Source organism: Nomascus leucogenys, chromosome 23 (assembly GCF_006542625.1).
Source record: "Nomascus leucogenys isolate Asia chromosome 23, Asia_NLE_v1, whole genome shotgun sequence".
Classification (NCBI taxonomy): domain Eukaryota; kingdom Metazoa; phylum Chordata; class Mammalia; order Primates; family Hylobatidae; genus Nomascus; species Nomascus leucogenys.
Window position 1 is genome coordinate 21,290,980 of NC_044403.1, and position 22,785 is coordinate 21,313,764.

Below are 22,785 nucleotides of genomic sequence, written 5' to 3' on the forward strand. Positions count from 1 at the left end.
ATCACTTGAGCCCAGGAGGTGAAGGTTGCAGTAAACTGAGATCACAGCACTGCATTCCAGCCTTGGGTGACAGAGCAAGACCCTGTCTCAAAAAACAACAAAAACAAAAGTGCAGTTTCCTGGAAATGCATCATTTCCAATAGATATAACCATAGTTCTGAACAAAGCATGAACACCTGCCACATCTTTTATTGGCATTTGCCCAATTCAGCATTATCTTGGCTAGTATATTCATTGGCCCCAGAGGGCTACAATCTTCCAGGTATCCACATAGCTCAGTCTCTTACCCCTCTCCTCTCTCATGTTCTCAAGGTAAGGCCTTCTGTGACTACTCTGTTTACAATTTTAACAGCCGCCCCCCGACACCCTTTGCTCTTCCCTGCTCTATTTTTTCTCCCTAGTTCTTATCAGCGTCTATCATAGGAAATGTTTTGTTTTTGTTGTTGATCGTGTCCCCCATCACTAAATTAGAAGCGCCAGAAAGGCAATAATTTTTGCCTTGTTAATTTATAACTAGGCAATACATTAATAACTTATAAATTATAATGAATACTTTTTTCATTGATTGCTACATTTTCACAGCAGTGCCTGGCACATATTAGGTGCCAAATAAGTACTTGTTAGTTGACTGAATTAGTTACAGTAGGCCTGATGAATTATAGTGATTTGGCAGAAGTTCAAGAAAATCAGGATGCACAAATTAATCCCCATCTGACCTCTGTTTGGCTTGTTCTAAATCTTTCTTCTCCTGCCTCCAGCCTACCTTTACTGAAAATACCCTTCTAAAACATTTTCTCCTCAATTCTCAGATTAAGCCAATCCCTGGCCGTATTTCCTCTTACCCAGTAACTCCATCCCGGGATCCTTCCATTTCTACCCTCCCCAGACCACCTCCATACACCGCCCTTCTCCCAGTAGGTAGGGTCCTGAGTTTTCAGGCAGGGTGTCTGGAGGAAGCATTAAGTGTACAGGGGTAGGTGAGGGAGCCTGTGGGCCAGGAGGAGTGTGTCTAGGATACATACATGGGTGACAGAGGGAAAGAGGAAGGTTGGGAGGGGGAAGCAGGAGGAGAGCTCAGGTGGGTCAGGGAAGGGGAAGCTGGTGAAACAGGCGATCATAAACAGGAAGCAGTACTAAGAAAAAGAAAAGAGCTCTGATTGAGCCAATACCAAGAGGGGAGTGCTCCTTGCCCTGAACAGAAACTTTGGTGAAGGCTTCTTACAGATTTGGCCTGTGATGGCCTGTGCCTAAAAGCACAGGTATTATAGGTAGTCTTTGAAGGCTGACTGCTATTCCAGCCTTTATCTGTGGGTCCTTGAGATGTATGTAAACAACCTGAACCTCTGATTGGAGGGTCGGCTTTCAACAGTGTGGTATGTCAGTGCGAGGCAGCTGGGTTCTACGGTGCAGATAACTGCAGTCTCCAGGTCTAGTATCACCTATATAGTTTTGCTTCAAGCAGTCTAACTCATTATTGCCATCACTTGTCAGAATATGTGTCCTCAATTTTTGGGCAAGGAAATATGATCAGACATTAATAGGCAGCTAAAAAGCACATTAAGTTCATACTTTTATTTTGTTTTATTTTAATTATACTTTTAAGTTCTGGGGTACATGTGCAGAACGTGCAGGTTTGTTACATAGGTATACACGTGCCATGGTGGTTTGCTGCACCAAGTTCGTAGCTTTCTTGATTTTGGTGAGGGTGGTTTTTTTGTGTTTGTTTTTATTTTTTTTTAATTGAATATATTTGCCAAACACCAGCCCTCAGAATTTCTGTCAAGTTTCTCTTAACCCACAGCTTACGAGATAAAGTTGCTTTAATCTGTGTAGAATTGAGGCAGTCAAAGTCTAAGGAGTTCTTGTTTGCTTGCAGATATGATAGTCTCCTTTTTTCCCTTTTGATTGGTTTTTTCCTGTTATTGAAAGCCTGTGTTTAGGGCTCTATTGAAAGGCATTTCGGTATATCTTGTTGCCTGTTTCTTCAGTTTTATTGGAGGGAAAAAATTTAAGTCAGGCTTGTAGTTTAATAAAAGTAAACTTCTCACCTGATATATCCTTTCCATAAACTGAGAATTTGAACTTGAGCTCTAGCCCAACCAAATAAAGCTAAATCCCTCTCTTCACTCAACAGGCCTATTAAGCACCCCATAGCTATGGGATCCTTTTCCTTTCCCTGATAATTTCTCTTTGTAAAAGAAAATGTTTAAAATGGAGTTGTGCCTATCTGAGTGGGACCCCCCCGCCCCCCGCTTCCTCCTGGAGCCCCATCCCCTGCTGTGGCCCTTGGTGCAGGCCTTGGGAGTAGGTGTTTTAGGGCAGCAGTAGCAGTAGCAGGTGAAACTATTGCTGCCAGCAGAAAATAACCCATGGGTAGAAGGAAAAAAATTGTGTGTGTGAGCGATTATCACTTTTTTTCTGAGTGGGATATAGTCAGTGTCAGTATGACTGACCTAGAACCCAGGATCATGTTTAGGAAGTTGAAGAGAAAAATCATCTGGGAAGCAGAAGAAGATCCTTAATATAATCACTTAAAAATAATCTTAAAAAAAGGATTCTCTGGCTAGGCACAAATTTTGAAGGCTACAAGTAATAAAAATCAAAACATTTTCCTTTTAAGTAATTAATGGCAAATACTGGTTTTATACAGACTTTATGTTGTTCTTTTAGTTGAAACAGGCCCTACCTGTTCACTTTAACATAAAAATAGTCTTAGACTTACAGTTCTTAAACATAACTTATTCAGTAGCATACTTCATTGATATACTGTATTTGTGCAGAGTTGGATATAGAGTGAATTTCAAGAAATAAAACTCCAGTGATTTCTGTTATAGTCATAAATACATTTCCATAAGTAACCAAATGGAATCTAAATAAAAATAAATTACATATAAAAACACAGAAAAATTGTATATTAAGGGGGGAAAGTTGTTATACAACTTGTGTTAAATATTATAAAACATAAATCATTTGCTGAAAGGTAAAATATACCAGAAATGCTATTTCTTTAGGAGATTTGCTTCCATGATCTGTGTAGTCATTTTGTTATACTAAGATGTTGACTCAGTTTATCTTTATTCCTAGATAAAGTCTTTTAAAACCTTTATTTTGAACTTGGGATACTTTGCAGTTTTTTGTGTAGTAGCCCTGATTAAGGTTACTAGTCTTCAGTATGATAAATACTGCCTTGCTGACTTAAGGGTATCCTTTAAAAGATAATTTCCATAACTTCACGAATGTTCATCATCACATTTTAACTTTCTTTTAAGCCAGAGTATTTATAAAGGGTACTCTCTAACTAGGATGTCATAAAACAGGCCAGGCGTGGTGACTCCCAGCATTTAATTTGCTAACCTTTTGAGCACACTATTATGAGTTACTTGTCAGCTTCTAGGTACTCTAGTATGTAATTCTAGGGGGGGAAATTTGTGTGTGTGTGTGTGTGTGTGTATGTGTGTGTATTTTTTTAATTTTTTTGTAGAGACAGGGTCTCGCTCTGTTGCCCAGGCTGGTCTTGAACTCTTGGACTCAAGTGATCCTCCTGCCTCAGCCTTCCAAAGTGCTTGGATTAGTCATGAGCTACTATGCCCAGCTGGAGTTATCTTTTGAGTTTAAGAATTTCGCTGGACGTGGTGGCTCACACCTGTAATCCCAACACTTTGGGAGGCCCAGGCGGGTGGATTACCTGAGGTTGGGAGTTCGAGACCAGCCTGACTAACATGGAGAAACCCCGTCTCTACTAAAAATACAAAATTAGCCGGGCATGGTGGCGCATGCCTGTAATCCCAGCTACTGGAGAGGCTGAGGCAGGAGAATCGCTTGAACCCGGGAGGTTGCGGTTGCAGTGAGCCGAGATGCGCCATTGCACTCCAGCCTGAGCAATAAGAGTGAAACTCTGTCTCAAAAAAAGAAAAGAATTTCTACATGTTTATTATTTAGATTTCCAGACATGCATATATGCAAGGCCCATGGAAATATAGATTGATTCATTTTCTAATTAAATGTTGAAAAAAATCAGATTCAAGTACTGTAAGTGAAAGAAAAAGCAAGATGCAAGACAGTGTCTATACTTTGTAACCATTTGAACAAAGAGAAGGAAAAGTGTATATATTTGTGTTTCATTCTATATTAATTTAAAAACATCCTTGGAATAAATTAGATGAGACTACTAAAAGTTGTTACCAGTTAAAGGACAGGGTTGGGACCCAGGCAGATGGAGGATAATGGTAGAAGAAGGATTTTGAATGTATTTAGTTTTTTTCCATTTAAATGTATTTGCTGAAGTTTCAATATCGTGGCAATTTTAAACACCTTTATTGATGTATAAGTGACACAAACTGTACATGTTCATACTATGTATACATTTTTAGACTTTTTTTGAACCATATGAATATATTACCTATTTAAAAATCTAAAGAAAGTATTTACAACTTTAGCAGCTGGCTAAATAAATAAATAGCAAAGCTGGTCTGCTCTGGATTTTATTCTATGGACCTGAGCCTTTGTGGTTCATTGTAAAAATTTTTATTCCCCTTGACTTATAGAAATTCTGGATAAGGTTAGCTTGGTGGTGTTGCAAGCAAAATATTCTCTTGTCATCTTTCAAATCTTACCTAATGCAAAGTATTTTGAAAACAAAACGGTAAATACAGAGAAATTTTTAAAATTAGACTCATAGCCAGTGATGGAGATTTAACCAAAATTCTCTAACTGTGTAAATGAAAGACTAAGGCCATTGTTACTTTACCCTCCATGATCCCTTGGCAGGGCTCTGCCTCTCACTTCACCCATTTAGGACTACAGAGAATTAGACCTTGGGCATGAAGTCCTACCAGGAGGACTCCAGCTGGCCTCAGTACAGCACTGAAAGAATGTAACTTCACCCTCACTTCACTTTTACCCCTATGCTTCACTTACATCCTCAGCTTAGAGTCACTTTGACCAGAGCCTTTCTTGGTCAGGGAAAGGGTCTTTTTGTATCTGTAACTAAGCTCTGATTCTCTGGGCAAGAATGACATTTTCTGCTCTGTAGAACTGTTTGTTGTAACCTGTCTTTGGGTTTATGAGAATTGGCTGAGGGGAAGCAAAGATGAGAACTTTCTAGTTCAACTTTTGCATGTTTGCTGACTTCTCCCTCCTTTTGTCCCTTGATCTGCTAACCCAGATAACTGCTTTGTCCCATCCGGATTTTATCTCTTTGAGAGGAGCCAATCAGACTCAGAGACCCAGTGCCATTGTTGGAATCAACTTGCTCTTGTTCTCGGATTTCCACTTTCTGTGCCACCTGGGTACCCTCATGGACAATTGGCATCATTCTTTCCCGGTCCAGTTCCATTATGGGAACAAGTACTTAGGAAAAACAGGGCAACCTAGTAGTAGAAGCCCTGGTTTGGGAATCAGACAATCTGAATACAGGACCTTACATTGCCATGAATTCTGTCACTGAGCAGGCAGAACCTGATTCAGTGATATGGCCTTGGTAGGCGCTTTGCAGAAGTTTATTAGTGGATTGACTAGGACAAATTCTCTCTTATAGTTCCTTCAGTTGAAAATAGAGATGACTTTTGTACTTCATTGCCATAAAGCTATACTAAAAATAATACATTAATGAAAGTTGTTTCTTGGAAAATAAGAAATGGACATATGATGTATTAAATGGAGCTGGTTTGTAAAATGGGGTGTGGTTGAGACAGTATCTCAGGTGCCTTCTAACTCCCTGTGTGTCAGCCTCTGTGAGAAAGGGCACAGTTTGGTTGCAGCTGTACTATAGGAGGATGGAATTACATCTGTTTTTATCTGTGGGTGATGTCTTTTAGATGCCAGATGCAAGCCAGCTTTGTTTGCCTTTGGCATCTATAGGGTTTTTTTCCTCCTGTCTCTCTATGATGCATAGTTGCTTTTTTACTTACCAGCTTTCAATAAATTAGATAATTTTGTTCTCAGACCAAAATTTGAAGAGACAAGGCCACTATAATGTCTACATTTTGTAGGTGAAGAAACTGTGGTTTAGAGAGGTTATGTGATTTGTCCAAGGTTGCATAAGTAAATGGCAAAGCTACATCTCTTTATATCATGCTTCCCCTTCTGTCTCCATACTTTAGCTTCTAATTTGTAAGTACAAAATTAGGAAACATGACCTAAAGGTTTTTAAAGGCTCTGACATCCTGATCTGAAATCAGCTAATCAAATATTTAGAATCTTAAATTGTTTTTGGAACAAGGAAGAATTTACCTACCATAATAATATATTGAGTATATTATGTCCAAAGTACTGTAGAAGTAAGAAATATAATAAACTTTTGCTATCAAATAGTTACCCTCTAGGCTGGGTGTGGTGGCTCATACCTATAGTCCCAGCACTTTGGGAGGCTGAGATGGGTAGATTGCTTGAGCCCAGGAGTTCGAGAGCAGCCTGGGCACATGGCAAAACCCTGTCTCTACAAAAAGTACAAAAATTAACCGGGTGTGGTGGCGCACGCCTGTAGTCCCAGCAACTTGGGAGGCTGAGGCAGGAGAATCACTTGAGCCCGGGAGGCAGAGGTTGCAGTGAGCTGAGATTGTGTCTCTACACTCCAGCCTGGGTGACAGAGCAAGACCCTGTCTCAAAAAAAAAAAATTTACCCTCTAGAAGTTCAATGCCAGAAGTAGACATGTAGTTTTATGTAGTAGAGGATTTCGTATAAGCAGAGATGGATGAGGGGAGTTAGGAATCTGAGAGTATTGAAGGTCAAGGTGAAGTCCAAGCAATTAAGCACAAAACTTCAACTAGTGTTAATTAGAAAGCGATTGATTAAAGGAGTTTGGCAAGAAAGGGAAGCACTGGGTTCAACTTTAAGGACTTTGTATGTCTGGGTTGCCAACTTAGAGTTCCAGGTTAAGGGGTGAGATTTTTTAAGACTAGGAGTTAGTGATTCTCTGAAGAATGAAGCAGGAAAAAGTGAAGGATAAGCTTACAGGGCCTTAAGCAACTTGGTGGTAGGGAGGTGGCCTCCGGAAGGAGACATGCCAGGGCCATGGCTGTGAGCTTCAGCACTTCACAGGCCTAGCTCGGCAGCTGCTGTGACAAACATATCAGTTGTTTTTGTCCTTCCTCTTCCTTAAAAGATAGCTGACATTTATAGAACCTGCAGTTTTCCTGCATCTTCTCTCCTCCATGAGGGCAATTTTAAAAGGCTGCTGTTTGCGCCCTGGTACTCGTGTGAGCTCACATGTGCACACATATACACCCCCATTCATCACAGGAATTCTTAAGCCATTTCAGAAAATATTTTTTTTTTTTGTCCCGATAACACAGGATTGCTAACTTGGTCCTCAGCTGCTGTTCTTTGTGGGGTTTCAATAAATAAGCAAATAAAATATAGGAAAATTATTTGGAATAATAATACTTCAAGCAGCTTTTTATAGCCCTTTTAATTCAATACTACAGGTCATTTAGTTCTGACCCCCAGGTGATTATAATTCATGATATGTCTTGTTTTGTTTTCTTTGAGTTTTTACATTTTGAGGTAAAATGGAATTATCACTAGCACATTTTTCTGAAGCCATACCAATTTGTCCTTTTTATTTGTTTGTTCAAATGAAGCAGTGCATCAAGTATGGAATTAGATTAATGGAGTAAATATTATGAATCATACACTCTCTAATCTGACACTCTTTCTTCTTTTTTTGACCTCATGTTTTGTTTTCTGTCTTTCTCTCTCCGCCTAGGCTTTCAGTCCAGTGTAAAGCTGTTGGAGCGCGGGAGCAAAGGTAAAGAATGATGTAATGCGCTGGCTGCCCCAAAGCATCTTTTGTTGTGGAATGGTTATTCCAGTCATCTCTTTATGAATCAAATGTGAGGGGCTGCTTTGTGGACGGAGTCCTTTGCAAGAGCACATCAACAGGAAAGAGAAAGAGACATTCACTTGGAGGGCTCTTGGTGAAAATGGGTTTAACTCTCCTTTTGCCAGTCACCACCAGCCTGACCTCATATACTTTTAGTACAATGGAGTGGCTGAGCCTTTGAGCACACCACCATTACATCATCGTGGCAAATTAAAGAAGGAGGTGGGAAAAGAGGACTTATTGTTGTCATGGCCCATGAGATGATTGGAACTCAAATTGTTACTGAGAGGTTGGTGGCTCTGCTGGAAAGTGGAACGGAAAAAGTGCTGCTAATTGATAGCCGGCCATTTGTGGAATACAATACATCCCACATTTTGGAAGCCATTAATATCAACTGCTCCAAGCTTATGAAGCGAAGGTTGCAACAGGACAAAGTGTTAATTACAGAGCTCATCCAGCATTCAGCAAAACATAAGGTAAACGCTTTCCCTTTTGCCTTTTTAAAATAAATGGACATACTGAATGAGGAATAATTTTAATTGAAGCCTCCTCTTTAAGTAGAGAAAGCAATTTGAGGAAGTTTTGGTTGCTTTTTAAATTTTGGTGCCTTGTGGTACCTCAAAATAATTTATTGTCCATATTGTCACATTTAATAATATTTCTAAACTATGAAGGATTAACTTGCTTTAGTTTGGACAAGTGCTATATTTTCTTGTGGCTTGCTAAAATTATTTTATTAAACACTATTCTATATTATCCGCAAATTTACTGAAAGGAAAGTCATTCTTTTCAAGTCCTTTGGAAAGAAAGTAGGAACTAATTATTAGGGGTGCTTTTTATATGTCATAACACATGTGGTAACATTGGTCAAGACTTTATGATATCTTCAAGGAAAGTTATTCTTGGGATACTAAAATGTTGTCTGTGTGGTGAGGAAGTCTGTTTTTTTTCTTCACAAATACAAATGAGCTCATGTTTTAATTTAAATAAACAACTGATTTCTTTGTTAAGGTGTAAAAGTCATTTTAAAAAAAGTTTGTTTAGGTCCAGGGTTATGTTTATTTTGCATGTTGTTTGGTTTACTATAAACTTTACCATTTTATAGTGTAAAGGATTTAAAACCAGGGAGTTGTGAGAGCACCTACACAGAAATAGCATCATTTTGGTTTTTAAGAGTTTTGTATGTGTCTGTCTCATAAATTGACTACATCTCATTTTTATTCAAATTATTAATTGAAAACAAGAAGCAATTATTCGCCTCAGCACTGGTAAACGTGAGATCTTAAGCAGTAGTTGGAGATTACTTTTCTCACCTTCTTCCTAACAAGCCTCGTGTTTGCATTTCAGGTTGACATTGATTGCAGTCAGAAGGTTGTAGTTTACGATCAAAGCTCCCAAGATGTTGCCTCTCTCTCTTCAGACTGTTTTCTCACTGTACTTCTGGGTAAACTGGAGAAGAGCTTCAACTCTGTTCACCTGCTTGCAGGTAAGGCTCGTGATGGAATTAAAAGGACTCAGGATCTTGTTGAGCTGTATGAGTAAGCATATTTCACTGTGACCTCACAGTACAATAGATCATCCCAACTTTGCTGTGTAAAATGATTTATTTATAGCTTTTGATTGATGTCACTGTTCTATTTAACTTGAATACTATATCATTCTTCCACATGGGTCAGTGTATTTTTGACTTGGCTCAAGTGCCTCTTCACTTGCTATTAACTGGTAGTGCCACATAGATTTGCACACCCATATGGATAGCTCAAAGCCAGCTGCTTCTGTCTGCCTTCTTCCATTCACCTGTGATGTAAGAACACCAAATGATGAACATCTCAGCTCCTGCTAGTTCCCGCCCCTGTGGCAAGAACCAGACCAGTGTTACAGTGTTAAACTCTTACTTAACATTTATAGTTGGAGCGGACTCCAGAGATAAGCCTTATGGTCACCTTTCTGGGCATTATAAACAGTGAAATAGGGGGAGAATGTGTGCAGAATGTTTCTTGTAATTAGGGGAACTGTTTTAAAAGTTACTTGCATATTTTTATTTGTTTTATAATTAAAAAAAAGTCTCAACGTAGAAATGCTAAGCAATCAGATGATTTTATAAAGTGTGTGGGAAGGACCAAATATTCTATATCTCTCCTGGAGGATGGCATCGTAGGAGTTAATCCCATCAAATTCCAAAGAAGGCTGTTCATCCTTTGCTTCTCGTTTTGCAAATGAAAATCCTTTCGCTTGCCCTGTAGGCCCATAGAGCTGGGAATATAGTTTGACAACACACAATAACCTTAACATAAAGCTGCTGTGTTAGGCAGATTCAGCTTCAATGATAGGCAAGAGTGCTTTTAAACATTTGGTCTAAGAAAAACAAAATATTAAGATTAATTAGTTGTTGGTGTGTTAATAACTTTAAACTCTGTGCAGGTTTAGATAAGATTTCCACGTCTCCAGTTCTCTCTCACAAGCTTTTCCTGAGTTCTCTAAGAACAAGGATAGTTCCATCTTTTTCAGATTCTCTATCTGTACACCTTTCATTTATGCTGTGATTCCATCTGATCTTTCAATTAGTGTTAAGTGAAGCCAGCTTGTCTTAGAATGTAGTTTTCAGAAGTCTGTAACTGAGAATTATAATATTAGATTCTGTCTCTGTTGATAGACACATTCTTTTACTGGGAGTATGAGTGTGTTAAATATAACAGCTACTATTAGCATTTCACTAAACTAATTTGGCGACTTTAGGAACTCATTTCATGTTTCACGTGGCCACTGTGTAAGGGACTTTACCTTGGAATCCTGTTAATGGGATCAGGGTTTTTCTTTTTTTTTTTTTCTGGGACAGAGTTTTGCCCTGTCGCCTAGGCTGGAGTGCAGTGGCGTGACCTTGGCTTGCTGTAACCTCTGCTTCCCAGGTTCAAGCGATTCTCCTGCCTTAGCCTCCCGAGTAGCTGGGATTCCGAGCACGTGCCACCACGCCTGGCTAATTTTTGTATTTTAGTAGAGACCGGGTTTCACCATGTTGGCCAGTTTGATCTCGAACTTTGACCTCAGGTGATCTGCCTGCCTCGGCCTCCCAAAGTGCTGGGATTACAGGCATGAGCCATCACACCCAGCCAGAGTTTTTCTTAAAGAAGCAATATGCCAAGATGTGCTTCGTGACAGAGTGGTTATCCCACCATGTTCTTGTTTGAGATACTTTTACCCTATGGGGAGACCTTACTCAACATCTCAGTCAAGTAGACACCCCCCCCAGAGGAGTGAGCTCACATTAAGTTTCTAGCACAGGTGCTTTAGCTACTTTTGTACCCTTTATTCCTTTATCAAAGAGCATTCCTTTGTTACCTGGGAAGGTTCTTATCGATCCTGTGTAGCCTTGGGAGGGGCATTCACTGGGCAATAAGGAAGAAACAGGACTGCCTGATTAGCTGTGTCAACTCTAGGGACACGTGGTGTGACACACTGAGTCAGAACACTCTGACATCCCTGTTTCAAACAGGAAGTGTTTCTTAGGCCTAACGGAAAGTCCATGGAGGCAGCACCAGGAGCCACATTAAATGTATTAGTAGCACCGTATCTTCATCCGTACCTCTAGAATCCTGTGTTTCTATTAGCTTAGGAGGTGACTTCAGAGTCCGAATTGCTTGTTTGGGAATTTCTGAGCAGCTGGATTTCTTGTGACACCTAAGAGAGGGTTCTAGATGATTAGAAGCCTTCTCAATCATCCAAAAGCAATTGGGGATTCTCTTGGTTAGTGAATTTTTTCGTCAGGGTAGGTAGATAATTGGGATAAGTGGATAACAGTATTGGAGAAGGTTTGGCCATCAGTTCTTGGGAAACTGTTTTATTGCAAAGGTCCAGCTGCCCAGAGGACAAGCCAGGGATGTGGGACAGAAGGACACATTGACAAAAGTTTCTTAAATATTTTGGTTGGGGAGAAATAACTGAAAAGCACACTAGTTTCTCACGGGGGCTACTGTACGTTACAAGGTCACTGGAGACAATTTTCACTACAAACTGCCCCTATGACTTTCAACAGTTGGAGATTGTTGTCAGTCTCGTTTGTACGTGGTAATAGACAAAGTGGTTTCTTGGAATAATTTTTCCATCGGTTTAGAACTTTCAGCCACCTTGAGAAAAGAAAGCATCAGATATGTGAGATGGTTTTTATGGTCATTAGCTACGGCAGTGAGGAATTGTGGCCCCACATCTACTCACACTCTCAGGGCTACCTTACCCACAGAAGAATGACTGTGAATAAGGGGAACAAGAAGACTCCCAAGAAATTGATAGCAGCATCTTAATGAGCTCTTTCCTTCAAACAAGAGGAGACTGACACTTACCTGGAGGACCTACTTACATGATCATAAAAAATGAAGGGTTACTGAAGGAGGAGGAAGTGGGATTTGGGGAACCTCTACAGGAATGCAGTGGGCTTAGTTCTTTAATATGGACCAGGTCTTGTTTATCTTTGTGTTCCCGCAAGGCCTAGCCCTTCTGAAGTTTTCAGTAAATATTTTGATATTAGCTTACCTGAAGGTTTTATACTGTTTATATTTCCCATGATTTATCAGTTTAGAATACAAGCATATTAAGCAGTGATGAAGTCTGAAAGTAGAGAAAACTTCAGATTGTTTTGAAATAAGTGATTTGGAAGGTGTATTTATTCTGATAAAGCAAATATATAGCTGTGATAGGAAAATACCTAATACGAAACTTTCTTCATCTATATAAGTAGATGTGAAGATGGTGTTAAAATCTGATGAAAATGCTGCTGTAATTAAACAATGCTAATTTTGTGTGGTCCTTAAATACTGATATTTGATAAACAGCTAACAACCCTAGAAATCCAGCTCCACTCATAGGAAGATACAAGTCCTTGAATTCATGTTAATTGAGAATAGTCAGAATAATTATTGTATTTTTTAAAATGTAAATGTAAATTGATCGCTCTATTTAGTCACTAGTAAATAACCTACTAACCAGGTCAAAGCAAGCCATAGCATTGTTTCACTCCCAGTGGATTAAAGGGTTTAATATCAGTAGCAGCTGGGTGTGGTGGTGCACCCCTGTATTTCCAGCTACTTGGGAAGCTGAGGTGGGAGGATTGCTTGAGCCCAGGAGTTTGAGGTTATAGTGAGCTGTGATTGCAACACTGCACTACAGTCTGGGTGACAGAGAGCCTGTCTCTAAAAAAAACAAAAAAAACAAAACACAAAATTATCAGTAGCAATCTCATCTTAAAAAAAAAAAACAAATTTGGATGCCTTAGAAAGTTCTCCATTACTGCCCGGACATGGTGGCTCACACCTGTAATCCCAGCACTTTGGGAGGCCGAGATGGGTGGATCACCTGAGGTCAGAAGTTCGAGACCAGCCTGGCCATCATGGCAAAACCCCATCTCTACTAAAAATACAAAAATTAGCCAGGCATGGTGGCACCTGCCTGTAGTCTCAGCTACTCGGGAGGCTAAGGCAGGAGAATTGCTTGAACCCGGGAGGCAGAGGTTGCAGTGAGCCAAGATCGTACCACTGCACCCTAGCATAGGCAACAGAGTGAGACTCTGTCTCAAAAAGGAAAAAAAAAGTTCTCTATTACCATTAATGGGTAGGTAATGGTAAACCATTGTTTCCTTTTTTTTTCAATTTTGAAGTCAAGTTATTGAATAAGTACAATTTAAAGACCTGCGTATCTTCCCCACAACCCCCTTTGAAATTAAGACTTAAGAATTCATATTGGCCGGGTGCGGTGGCTCACACCTGTAATCCCAGCACTTTGGGAGGCTGAGGCGGGCAGATCACCTGAGGTCGGGAGTTCATAACCAGCCTGACCAATATGGAGAAACCCCGTCTCTACTAAAAATACAAAATTAGCCAGGTGTGGTGGCGCATGCCTGTAATCCTAGCTACTCAGGAGGCTGAGGCAGGAGAATTGCTTGAACCCGGGAGGTGGAGGTTGTGGTGAGCCCACATCGCACCATTGTACTTCACCCTGGGCAACAAGAATGAAACTCCATCTCAAAAAAAAAAAAAAAAAGAAAACAGCGTATTAATAGAGTAACAAAATGGGTGTGACATAAATGTATCATAGTAATGATTTTATAACCTAGGATGGGCTTTTGGAAGGGAAAAATGCTATAATTCCTATTTGGCTAAAAAAATTACTGGATTTCTAATAATTTGAAAAGAATAATTCTATTGAGAATATTTCAGGAAAGTTTATATAATTAAGTATATTAAATAGAATTTTAGGAAAATATTGGCAGAATAAACTATATATTTTTTCTTTTTAATAAAGTTCTTTGTGTCTGATAAACTATGTTTTGAGCTTGTAATGAGAAGTCATAAACGTAGAGAAGACCAGCTTCCTGGGAGCAATAGGTAATCTGGGTATAGAAATTATACAAGGTGCCAGGCATGGTGGCTTATGCCTGTAATCCCAACACTTTAGGAGGCTGAGGCAGGAGGATCACTTGAGCTCAGGAGTTTGAGACCTGCCTGGCCAATAGAGAGAGACCTCGTCTCTACTAGAAATTTAAAAAAGTAGCCGGGTGCGGTGGTATCATACCTATAGTCCCAGCTACTTGGAAGGCTCATTTGAGCCCAGGAGTTTGAGGCTGCAGCGAGCCATGATTGCGCCACTGAACTCCAGCCTGGGCGACAGAGCAAGACCCTGTCTCCAAAAAAAATAAAAAAGAAATTACACAAGGTAGAGCTAGAGAGAGGTAGTGCCACGCTCTATGCCATGTGCCGGGCCTGTTCTTGTTTTTTCTCCTGCAGATGTAAGATTTAAGATTGAGGGGAAGGGGAGAGATGGGGATTGGAGAATCCAAAAAAGGAACCATTTTCAAGGGTTGGTAATACCTTTTGTGTTACTGCTAAGCCTTAGATATCGGCCAAAGAAAAAGGATCAGAAAAGAGCAGGAGGGAAGAAAAACTAGGTCCTAGTGGTAAAGGTGTTACCTGAGCACAGATCTGTATCTGCATCTGCAGACGGTTTCAGGGTCTTCTGATCAACTCAGTGCCATGCCCACACCCATTCCCTAGGTGATCTAACATCTGCATTGAGGAAATCCCTTTAAGCTGGAAAGAACAATGGACTAGGGGTCAAAGCTGTAACCTGTGTTTTCTGTGTGTGTGTCTCTGCTCCTTATGGCAACTTTGGATAAGTCATTTAACCTGAATTATTTTGTATTTTTTCAGGTCCTAAAAAGAGATAATAACGCTTGCCTTGTTATAAGGATTGTATTAGACAATGGATGTGAAATTTCTGTATCAATAGTCTAAAAGACTGTCCTTTAAAAAAAATAAGAAACTTACCAGTATGAGTTTGAAAACCCAAAAAATCAGTTGCCAACATTGATTTATTGAGCAACTTTTTTGGTGTTTTCAACAACCTGCAGAAAACTAGTTCTCTGAAAAATAAACTTGTTTCTTGGCTGTTACTTATTCACTATGTATCAGTTTATTCTACTTGTCTATTTCTAAGAGCACCAGATTAGAAGTAAATATATGTGAAAAAAAGGAAAACTATTGAATTTGGGCTTTTATTTTATGCTGACATACGGAAAAGAGAGTAAATGGGTTAATTTAGTAGAAATAAAGATCAACCTGCATGTGAAAAATGCTGTTCTACTATGTCCTTCTCTTTCCCCAGTTACAGCCTCAGTAAAAGCAAAAGGGCTCCACCAGGCTTATTAATTCCACAGCACTCCCTTCTGTCCTGTGATGCGGCACAGAATAACCCTACAGCGATTGCGGGAGAAAACCATAAATGAACCACAGACTTTAGCCCTTTCATTTACAAATGAGGAAAATAACAGAGCTGCTGAGTGACTCTCCTAAGCTCTTGCTGCCCAAGGCCCACATCCTCAAGTAATTCCAGAGTCTTCTGGAATTTTGTCAAGAGGCTAGATTGGGAATCAAGGGTGCCCATTTCAGATCAGGCTTATTCTGAAAGGTTCTTTTTGTAATAGCTCTTTCTCAGTCTTTTTGAGAATTTCAGTCATATTCTTCATACTTTATAGAATATAGCAATCTATAAAAATATACTGTATATAAAATTTTTTAAAAAGCATTAAACTATATTAGCCAGAAGAGATCATCAAGTAAAAGTCTACTCTGTTTTATGCCGGTGTATAGCTGTGAATAAGGATAGAAGATACCATTTATTAAGAACACAGCAAAGGTCTTCGATTAACGTTTGCTATGGTTAAAGGCCAAATACTCATTTCTTCGTTTTGAGTTGAACTTACTATTGTAGTTAGACCACGAGTGAACAAAAATGTATTAGACTGTACACATTTTCAATTTAATAAGGATCTAGATTCTGATAACAGTTCTGTGTAATAAATGTATACTTTTGGTTTAATGGAGTCGATTACTGTCCTTCCTCATGGAGGTAGAATAGAACCTGATCTTCCTGGTTACGGATTTTGCTCTTTGTGCTATTATCATCAATTCTGTTATCTAATTTGGTGTTTCTTCTCCTTTGTCTGGAAAAGGGAAATCTTCAGTAATTCCATTACGAATCCTGTAGAATTTGGTAAATGAGATTGAAATTAATGGATTTCAGTAAAAGTATGCCAATTATTAAGGAACTGACTGCTCTTGTGTCTAAAAAACTACAGTGACTGAGAGTCACTGAAAACAGACTAAAAATAGATGCTGTATGCACACATACACACACAATGGAATATTCAGCCTTAAAAAAGAAGGAAATCCTACCATTTTGCAACAATACGGGTGAACCTGGAGGACATTATGCTAATTGAAATAAGCCAGACACAGAAAGACAAATACTGCATGGTATCACTTACATGTGCATCTAAAAGAGTCACAACTCATAAAAACAGTGGAACGGTGGTTACCAGGAGCTGGAGGGCTGGGGTAATGGGGAGATGCTGCTTAAAGAGTACAGACTTTCAGTTATATGATGAGTAAGTTCTGGAGACCTATTGTACAGCACGGTGACTATGGTTAACAATAAATGTATCATATACTTCAAATTTGCTGAAAGAGTAAATCTTAAGTGTTCTCACCACAACAAAAAGAGCATGGCTATGTGAGGTAAGGTAGTCACTCCAAGTGTATATGTATATCACATCATCATGCTGTACACCTTAAATAGATAAAATTTTTGTTTGTTAATCATACTTCAGTAAAGCTGGAGAAAAAGGTGCTGTTTGCTCACTGGCTGCTGTGTATTTCTGGCTCTGTTTCTGAGTCTCAGTTGGCATGAATTCGTCTGAATTGGATCATCGTTTCTCCAATTGCTATCTGCCAGTGTGGAAGGTCAGTCATGTCTCTTCCCAGCTACCAGTGGCTAAGACATATGCTTGAGATTGTCTTTTGAAACAAACAGACTAGAGAGCCAACTAAAGATTAAAGATGGTCCTTTGGTTCCCCATCCTGATATTGTGCACAGACCAAACAAAAGCACCCCAGATGACAACAGTGACATCAATCTTCCCTTGCCCCAGTTGGGGCAGCTGTGTGGTCTAGAGAAACACCAGGTCCAGTATATTCTTCAGCCCTTTCACTCACTCAGCCTCTCAATGTTTGATGGGTGCTTCCATGGTTGTGCCTTGGACTGGGCTCTCGGGGGTGAGGATATTGGAAAAGCAAAAGGCTTGCCCCTGCCTTTGAGAATTTAGTGGTTAATTTGGGGAAATTCACCTAAAGTGGATGAAGAAAGAGAAGTATATGATCATTTGATAAATGTATGATACGGTGATAAGGGATGATTCAGTGTAGTCTGCAGAAGTCAGGGAAGACTTGATTAGGGCAATGGAATTTTAATCAAACCTTGAAAGATGAGTAAGATTTGGGTAGGGAGGGTTCTTCGCATTCTGAGGGGGAAAGAGAACATGATTAAAAATGTCAGGAATGAACATAGATTTGGAGGGGCGCAGTGAGGAGACCAGAGTGGATTTTTTGTGAAGGAGAGAAATGGGAATTGAGAGGACATGAGATCAAATTATGTAAGCTCTTTAAATCACAAGGAAGAATTTGTACTTTAAGATGATGGGTGTTGTGAGCTATTGGAGATATGGCTGCAATACCTGTCATCTCTCAGTCACCAGATCTTTCTTCCAACCTCTTGGGTCTGTCTGGTTTTCTGGTCTTCTGCTACCATGAAGTCAGTTGAATGTTATTCCTCCCCCAGGTTGCTCCAGGAGCCTCTTAACTAGTCTGTTCACATCCTCTGTCTTGCCACCTTCCAATCCATTGCTCACACTGTAGCCAAAGTTACATTTTTATTTTGTGTTTTTAAACTAATTCAGATTACATCACTTCCCAGTTTAATATGCATCAATAATATGCAGTGCTCTTAAGATAAATTACAAAATTTTTAACTGATTTCACAAGGCCCTGCAATGGCTGGCTTCTGCCTACCTCGCTAACTTCATCCAGTGCCACTTTAAGTCCTCAGTTGTTGTTTTGCCTCAGCTCCTTAGGCCTCCTCCCTGTTGCTCTAAACCTACAACATCATGTGCCCTGGGCCTTCACGGAGGCTCTCTCCTCTGCCCTGGGCTCTTCTCTCTGCTATTTACCTAGTTGTTTTCCTGCTAGATTCAATGTGGTTGTCAAGCCTTCCCTAGCTACCAGGCAAAGTTGGTTTCCATATGCCTTTGGCCACCTACCATAATTAGTTAATTACTCATCTAATTATTTGGTTAAAGTTTATCCCATAAAACTCTCAACTCCAGAGAAGGCCCTCTGTCTTGGTCACCACTGTTCCATTACCTAGCACTATGTCAAACTCATAGTAGGTGCTATTAAATGTTTTTTGAACTTATATGTGAAACGCAGTTATCCCTTTCTGCCTCACTGCTCTATGAGGTCTCTTGTCAAAATGTGTAGTTGGCCAAAGAGGAGGACTGTAGACAGAGTGGAATATACAGAAGTGGTCTTAGGGGAGAGCCTGTGGCTAGATGGCTTAGAAAGCTTTGTGCTTCACATGGATAGCCTGAGAAGTGAGCTGTATAGTGTGATTCATGGACAGTTTACAAGTTAGTCAGATTTTATTCTTGAATCATTCTCCAGACACTAGACTTGTATTCCTTTTTCCTCTTGACTCATCAAGTTTCCCCTATGGATAATCTCATTTCATTATCCATTTTGATGATGTTTATAGACATGTCCAGCAGCCACACCATCCTCATCTGGGGTATAATCGTAGTTGGTGTCTCATTGGTTTCCTATGGGATGTGCCCTGATTCCCTGAGCCATGGAGATGTATTACGGTACTCTCCATACCGGTGTGGAGTCCTGCACCATTTAGGGGCATCAGAAAAAAATTTTCTTTCCGTTTTATGTAAAGTCCTGTGGATATGGCAGAATCATAGTAAGGATTCAGTGTTGCTTTTGGATAACCAAAGTGGCACTCACCAATTTTATCTTTTTTCCTGTAGTAGAAGAAAAAATGTTTTTTTTCTTGCCCTGTGCCTCCCCACTCACCCTGAGAGTCTTCTGGGGCATTGTGGTCTAGGAATAGGAAGCAGATTTTGTGCCCCCACCCACACCAACTAGCTTTTGGCTTTGAATGGAATCAGGAAATCCTTCGGAACACCAAAAATACACAAGACTTATGTCCATCAACAGCTATTCATTGTAACAAGGAAGGATTCAATAAACATTTATTGAATTCTAATTATGTGCCAGGCACTATGCTAAATGCTGAGGTAATTACAAAGAATTATGGATAATTCTTATCCATAAGCAGCTCACAATAGCTGGAGAAGTAAGACAGGTCACAACACACACACAGTTATTTCACAGTTACTAGGTCAGTGGTAGATACTGCCAAATGATTGGTATAAATTTTATAGAGCCTCTAAGCTGGACCATGTCTACATACACTGGTCAAGGAAGTTTTTTTTTTCTTTAAATGCAACAGAATTAGGGAAGATAGTATCATGAACTTTTGTCTTAGTGGTGAGTATATGTAGGTGTTCAGAGGGTTTGAGTGTAAAATGTATTTTGTTGATCATGGTAAAAAATTTTGGGACCATAATGCTATAGAAGAGATGTAACTTGTGCTTGCCTGTGGTTTAGAAGAAAATACAAAATGGATTGGAAAGGTTGAATTTTCAAAAGCCTAAAGGCGGGAAAGCACAGATGTGTTAGGAAAATAGTAGGGAGACTCTGTGACTCTGGCTCTCCTACTTACAGAGCTTGTTAATTCTGTTCAGCCAAGTGGTAGATTCTGGCTGTATTCCTTTTGATTGGTTATTCTGGTTGCAGTCGTTAGAACAATCTTTGTTTCAGGGCGTTTAAGAGGAGTTTTTCTGGGCATAGTTATGTATTGCCAATTTAAAAGAAAAGCAAAATAGTTACCAGTCTACATCTTCTGAGAACTCTTCCTTCTTGAATAACACATCTGGATGTTGCTGATTGAGTTGATTTAAATATTATCCTGAGTTATGAGATCTGGACATTCTGAGTCATAAGAAATTATAAGTTGCATAATTTTAGTGTTTAGTGATTTGTCTGCTGGTGCTTTGAAAATTTTTCATTCATTTGTTGTATATGTCATAACTGTTACATATGTTATAACTACCAAAATTAGATAGAATTTCCCATTTCCCAACTGTGTCACGTGATAAAGTTGTTTAATATAGGGTGAGCTCTTTTGGAGGTGTCATTTATGGGATAAGTTTTGTGGGATGTAGGCTACTTGTCAGCCTTCCTGAAAGAGAAATGCATATCTATCCACTCTCCTCTTGGTCTGTGCTCCAGTAGATGGGAGTGGATGGAATAAGAGCTTTAAATTAATGCTTTAGATCATGTGGGATTTTTCTCTTTAGTACGGCTCAATTGGAGAGTTGGCTATATGGGAAATAGGTGGAATCTGCTAATGTTGTGGAAAACATGCTGTCTACCCTCCTAGGAGCAATTTACCAAACCTGTGTGGCTTGGCTTATCCAGACCAAAGTATCTACATTGAAACATTAGTTACATATTTTGTTTGCTTTCTTTAGGAGTATGAAATTATGTTGCTTTTTTTTTTCTTTTCTTCAACTAGTTTCAACTCTCCATGTTTACTGTCTGCTGATCCTGAAAGAATTGTGACCATACTTTAGTCTGTTTTTGAGTGTCTAGAGAACAAAGTTGCCTAAATCAGACATGTCAGACTGAGGCATAACAGAATTACTCTTAAGAGCAATTAAAGTACTTTACTGCAAAATAAACATTTTCAGTATTTTCCATTTTTAATGTTAGAGTTGTCTCCTTTGTGTGATCGTAAAGCAGCAGATTTTCTTTCCAGTATGGAGAGAAGAGAGAACTCTTCTCTACAGGTGAAGGTGTACTCTAGTTTTTCACATATATTCTAAAATAAGCAAATGAAAGGATTGTGTTTATGTTACAAAAAGGGAGTTTTGTTTTACAAAAGAATTAAACTACTTGAGAACTACAAAAGAATTTAACGGCTGGGCACGGTGGCTCACGCCTGTAATCCCAGCACTTTGGGAGGCCGAGGCCGGCTGATCACCTGAGGTTGGGAGTTCGAGACCAGCCTGACCAACATGGAGAAACCCCGTGTTTACTAACAATACAAAATTAGCCGGGCGTGATGGCGCATGCCTGTGATCCCAGCTACTCGGGAGGCTGAGGCAGGAGAATTGGTTGAACCCGGGAGGTGGAGGTTGCGGTGAGCAGAGATTGCACTGTTGCACTCCAGCCTGGGCAACAAGCGTGAAACTCCATCTCCAAAAAAAAAAAAAACAAACAAGAATTTGACTGCATAGTTCAAAAACTGTGAAATCATATGAACTATATGCAGATGACTTAAAATACAGAAGTTAAATTTGCATATGACTTTTTAGGAAAATGTCTTCCAAGTAGAGCTTTATATCAATATTATTTCTTTGTATAACCATGGAATCCATTCACAATATAGGGTGTGAGGGCAGTTCTCTTTGATTCTGCCTTCCTTGAAGGCGGCTCTGTCAATTGATAAATCCCTAGTGACTTGCTCCCTATGTAAATGAAGGCATGAAAGGCCCTCTGTCTCTCCCTGCAGGAAACCATCTTTAAAGTCATGGAACTGCTAAAAGGAGAGGGATCTATTTTTAGAACTTTGGCCTTAAAAACATTTTAAGAATATCAGTAAGCCACAGTAAAGTATTACTTTTGTTTATTATGTAAATATACTTTCATTTTAAGAAAATACTGTGATTTATAACTGATTGCATGAGTGAGAGGGAAGAGAAAAGAGTGACTAATTGGAATTGTTTAGTAGAGTTGTTACATGTATTTTATTTTACTTGGCAGATTTTTCCCCTCCAAAATGGAATGGTGGTTCACATTTGCTTTTACAGAAAATCATATTTATAATTGGAATTGTGAAGGAGGTGCTCTTAAGGGAAAATGTTTTCATGGCTGAATTAGGATAAGGTGTTATCTAAATGAGGAATGCCTTAGAAGCTGTACCAGATGTTTTCTGTGTCAGAAGTAGTATCTATGTTTTTATTTGTAAACATGCATTCTTTTGGTTGGATTTCTGGAAGACTAACAGAAACATGGGTTTTAGCATTGCGGTCTGGCTGCCTGTGCATCCACAGCTGTAGAGGCCAAGACGCTTCTCTGCCTGCAGGGACTGCCCATCCCTGTTTCTCAGCAGGCTGGAAAGGTCTGTGTATTTGTCTTCCTTCCTCTTAGCACAGATACTTCCAGAGTAGGGGGCACAGTCATTCTTAGGTTCAGGTCCATGTTAAGGAAACACATGTAGGTTACTATGACTCTGTTTTCTGCATTCCCAGATGATAAACAGCATAAAATTAGGAATAGGAGAAACTTGGCAAGATTGGACAGTGAGTCAAGTCTTCAGACAACTTTAAAAAATATGTGCAAATTTTTTCAAGAAGCTTATCAGTTTTTTGGTACTGCTTTTCACAGTAAATAGCAGATAACGGACTGATGTTATGTCTTATAATGGAATCTAGCTTGGAGTCCCTGGGACAACA

The 22,785-nt window shown here is 39.5% G+C and overlaps 1 protein-coding gene across 1 annotated transcript in view; it reads left to right on the top strand.

Moving 5' to 3' along the window:
* Window positions 1-22,785, top strand: part of DUSP16 (dual specificity phosphatase 16) — an 88,942-nt gene that overhangs the window by 34,781 nt on the left and 31,376 nt on the right. The window contains exons 2-3 of the mRNA XM_030804383.1: window positions 7,707-8,299; window positions 9,171-9,309. Coding sequence (XP_030660243.1) covers window positions 8,072-8,299; window positions 9,171-9,309 — 367 coding nt within the window. The 5' untranslated portion in view covers window positions 7,707-8,071. The remainder of the gene's footprint in view (window positions 1-7,706; window positions 8,300-9,170; window positions 9,310-22,785) is intronic.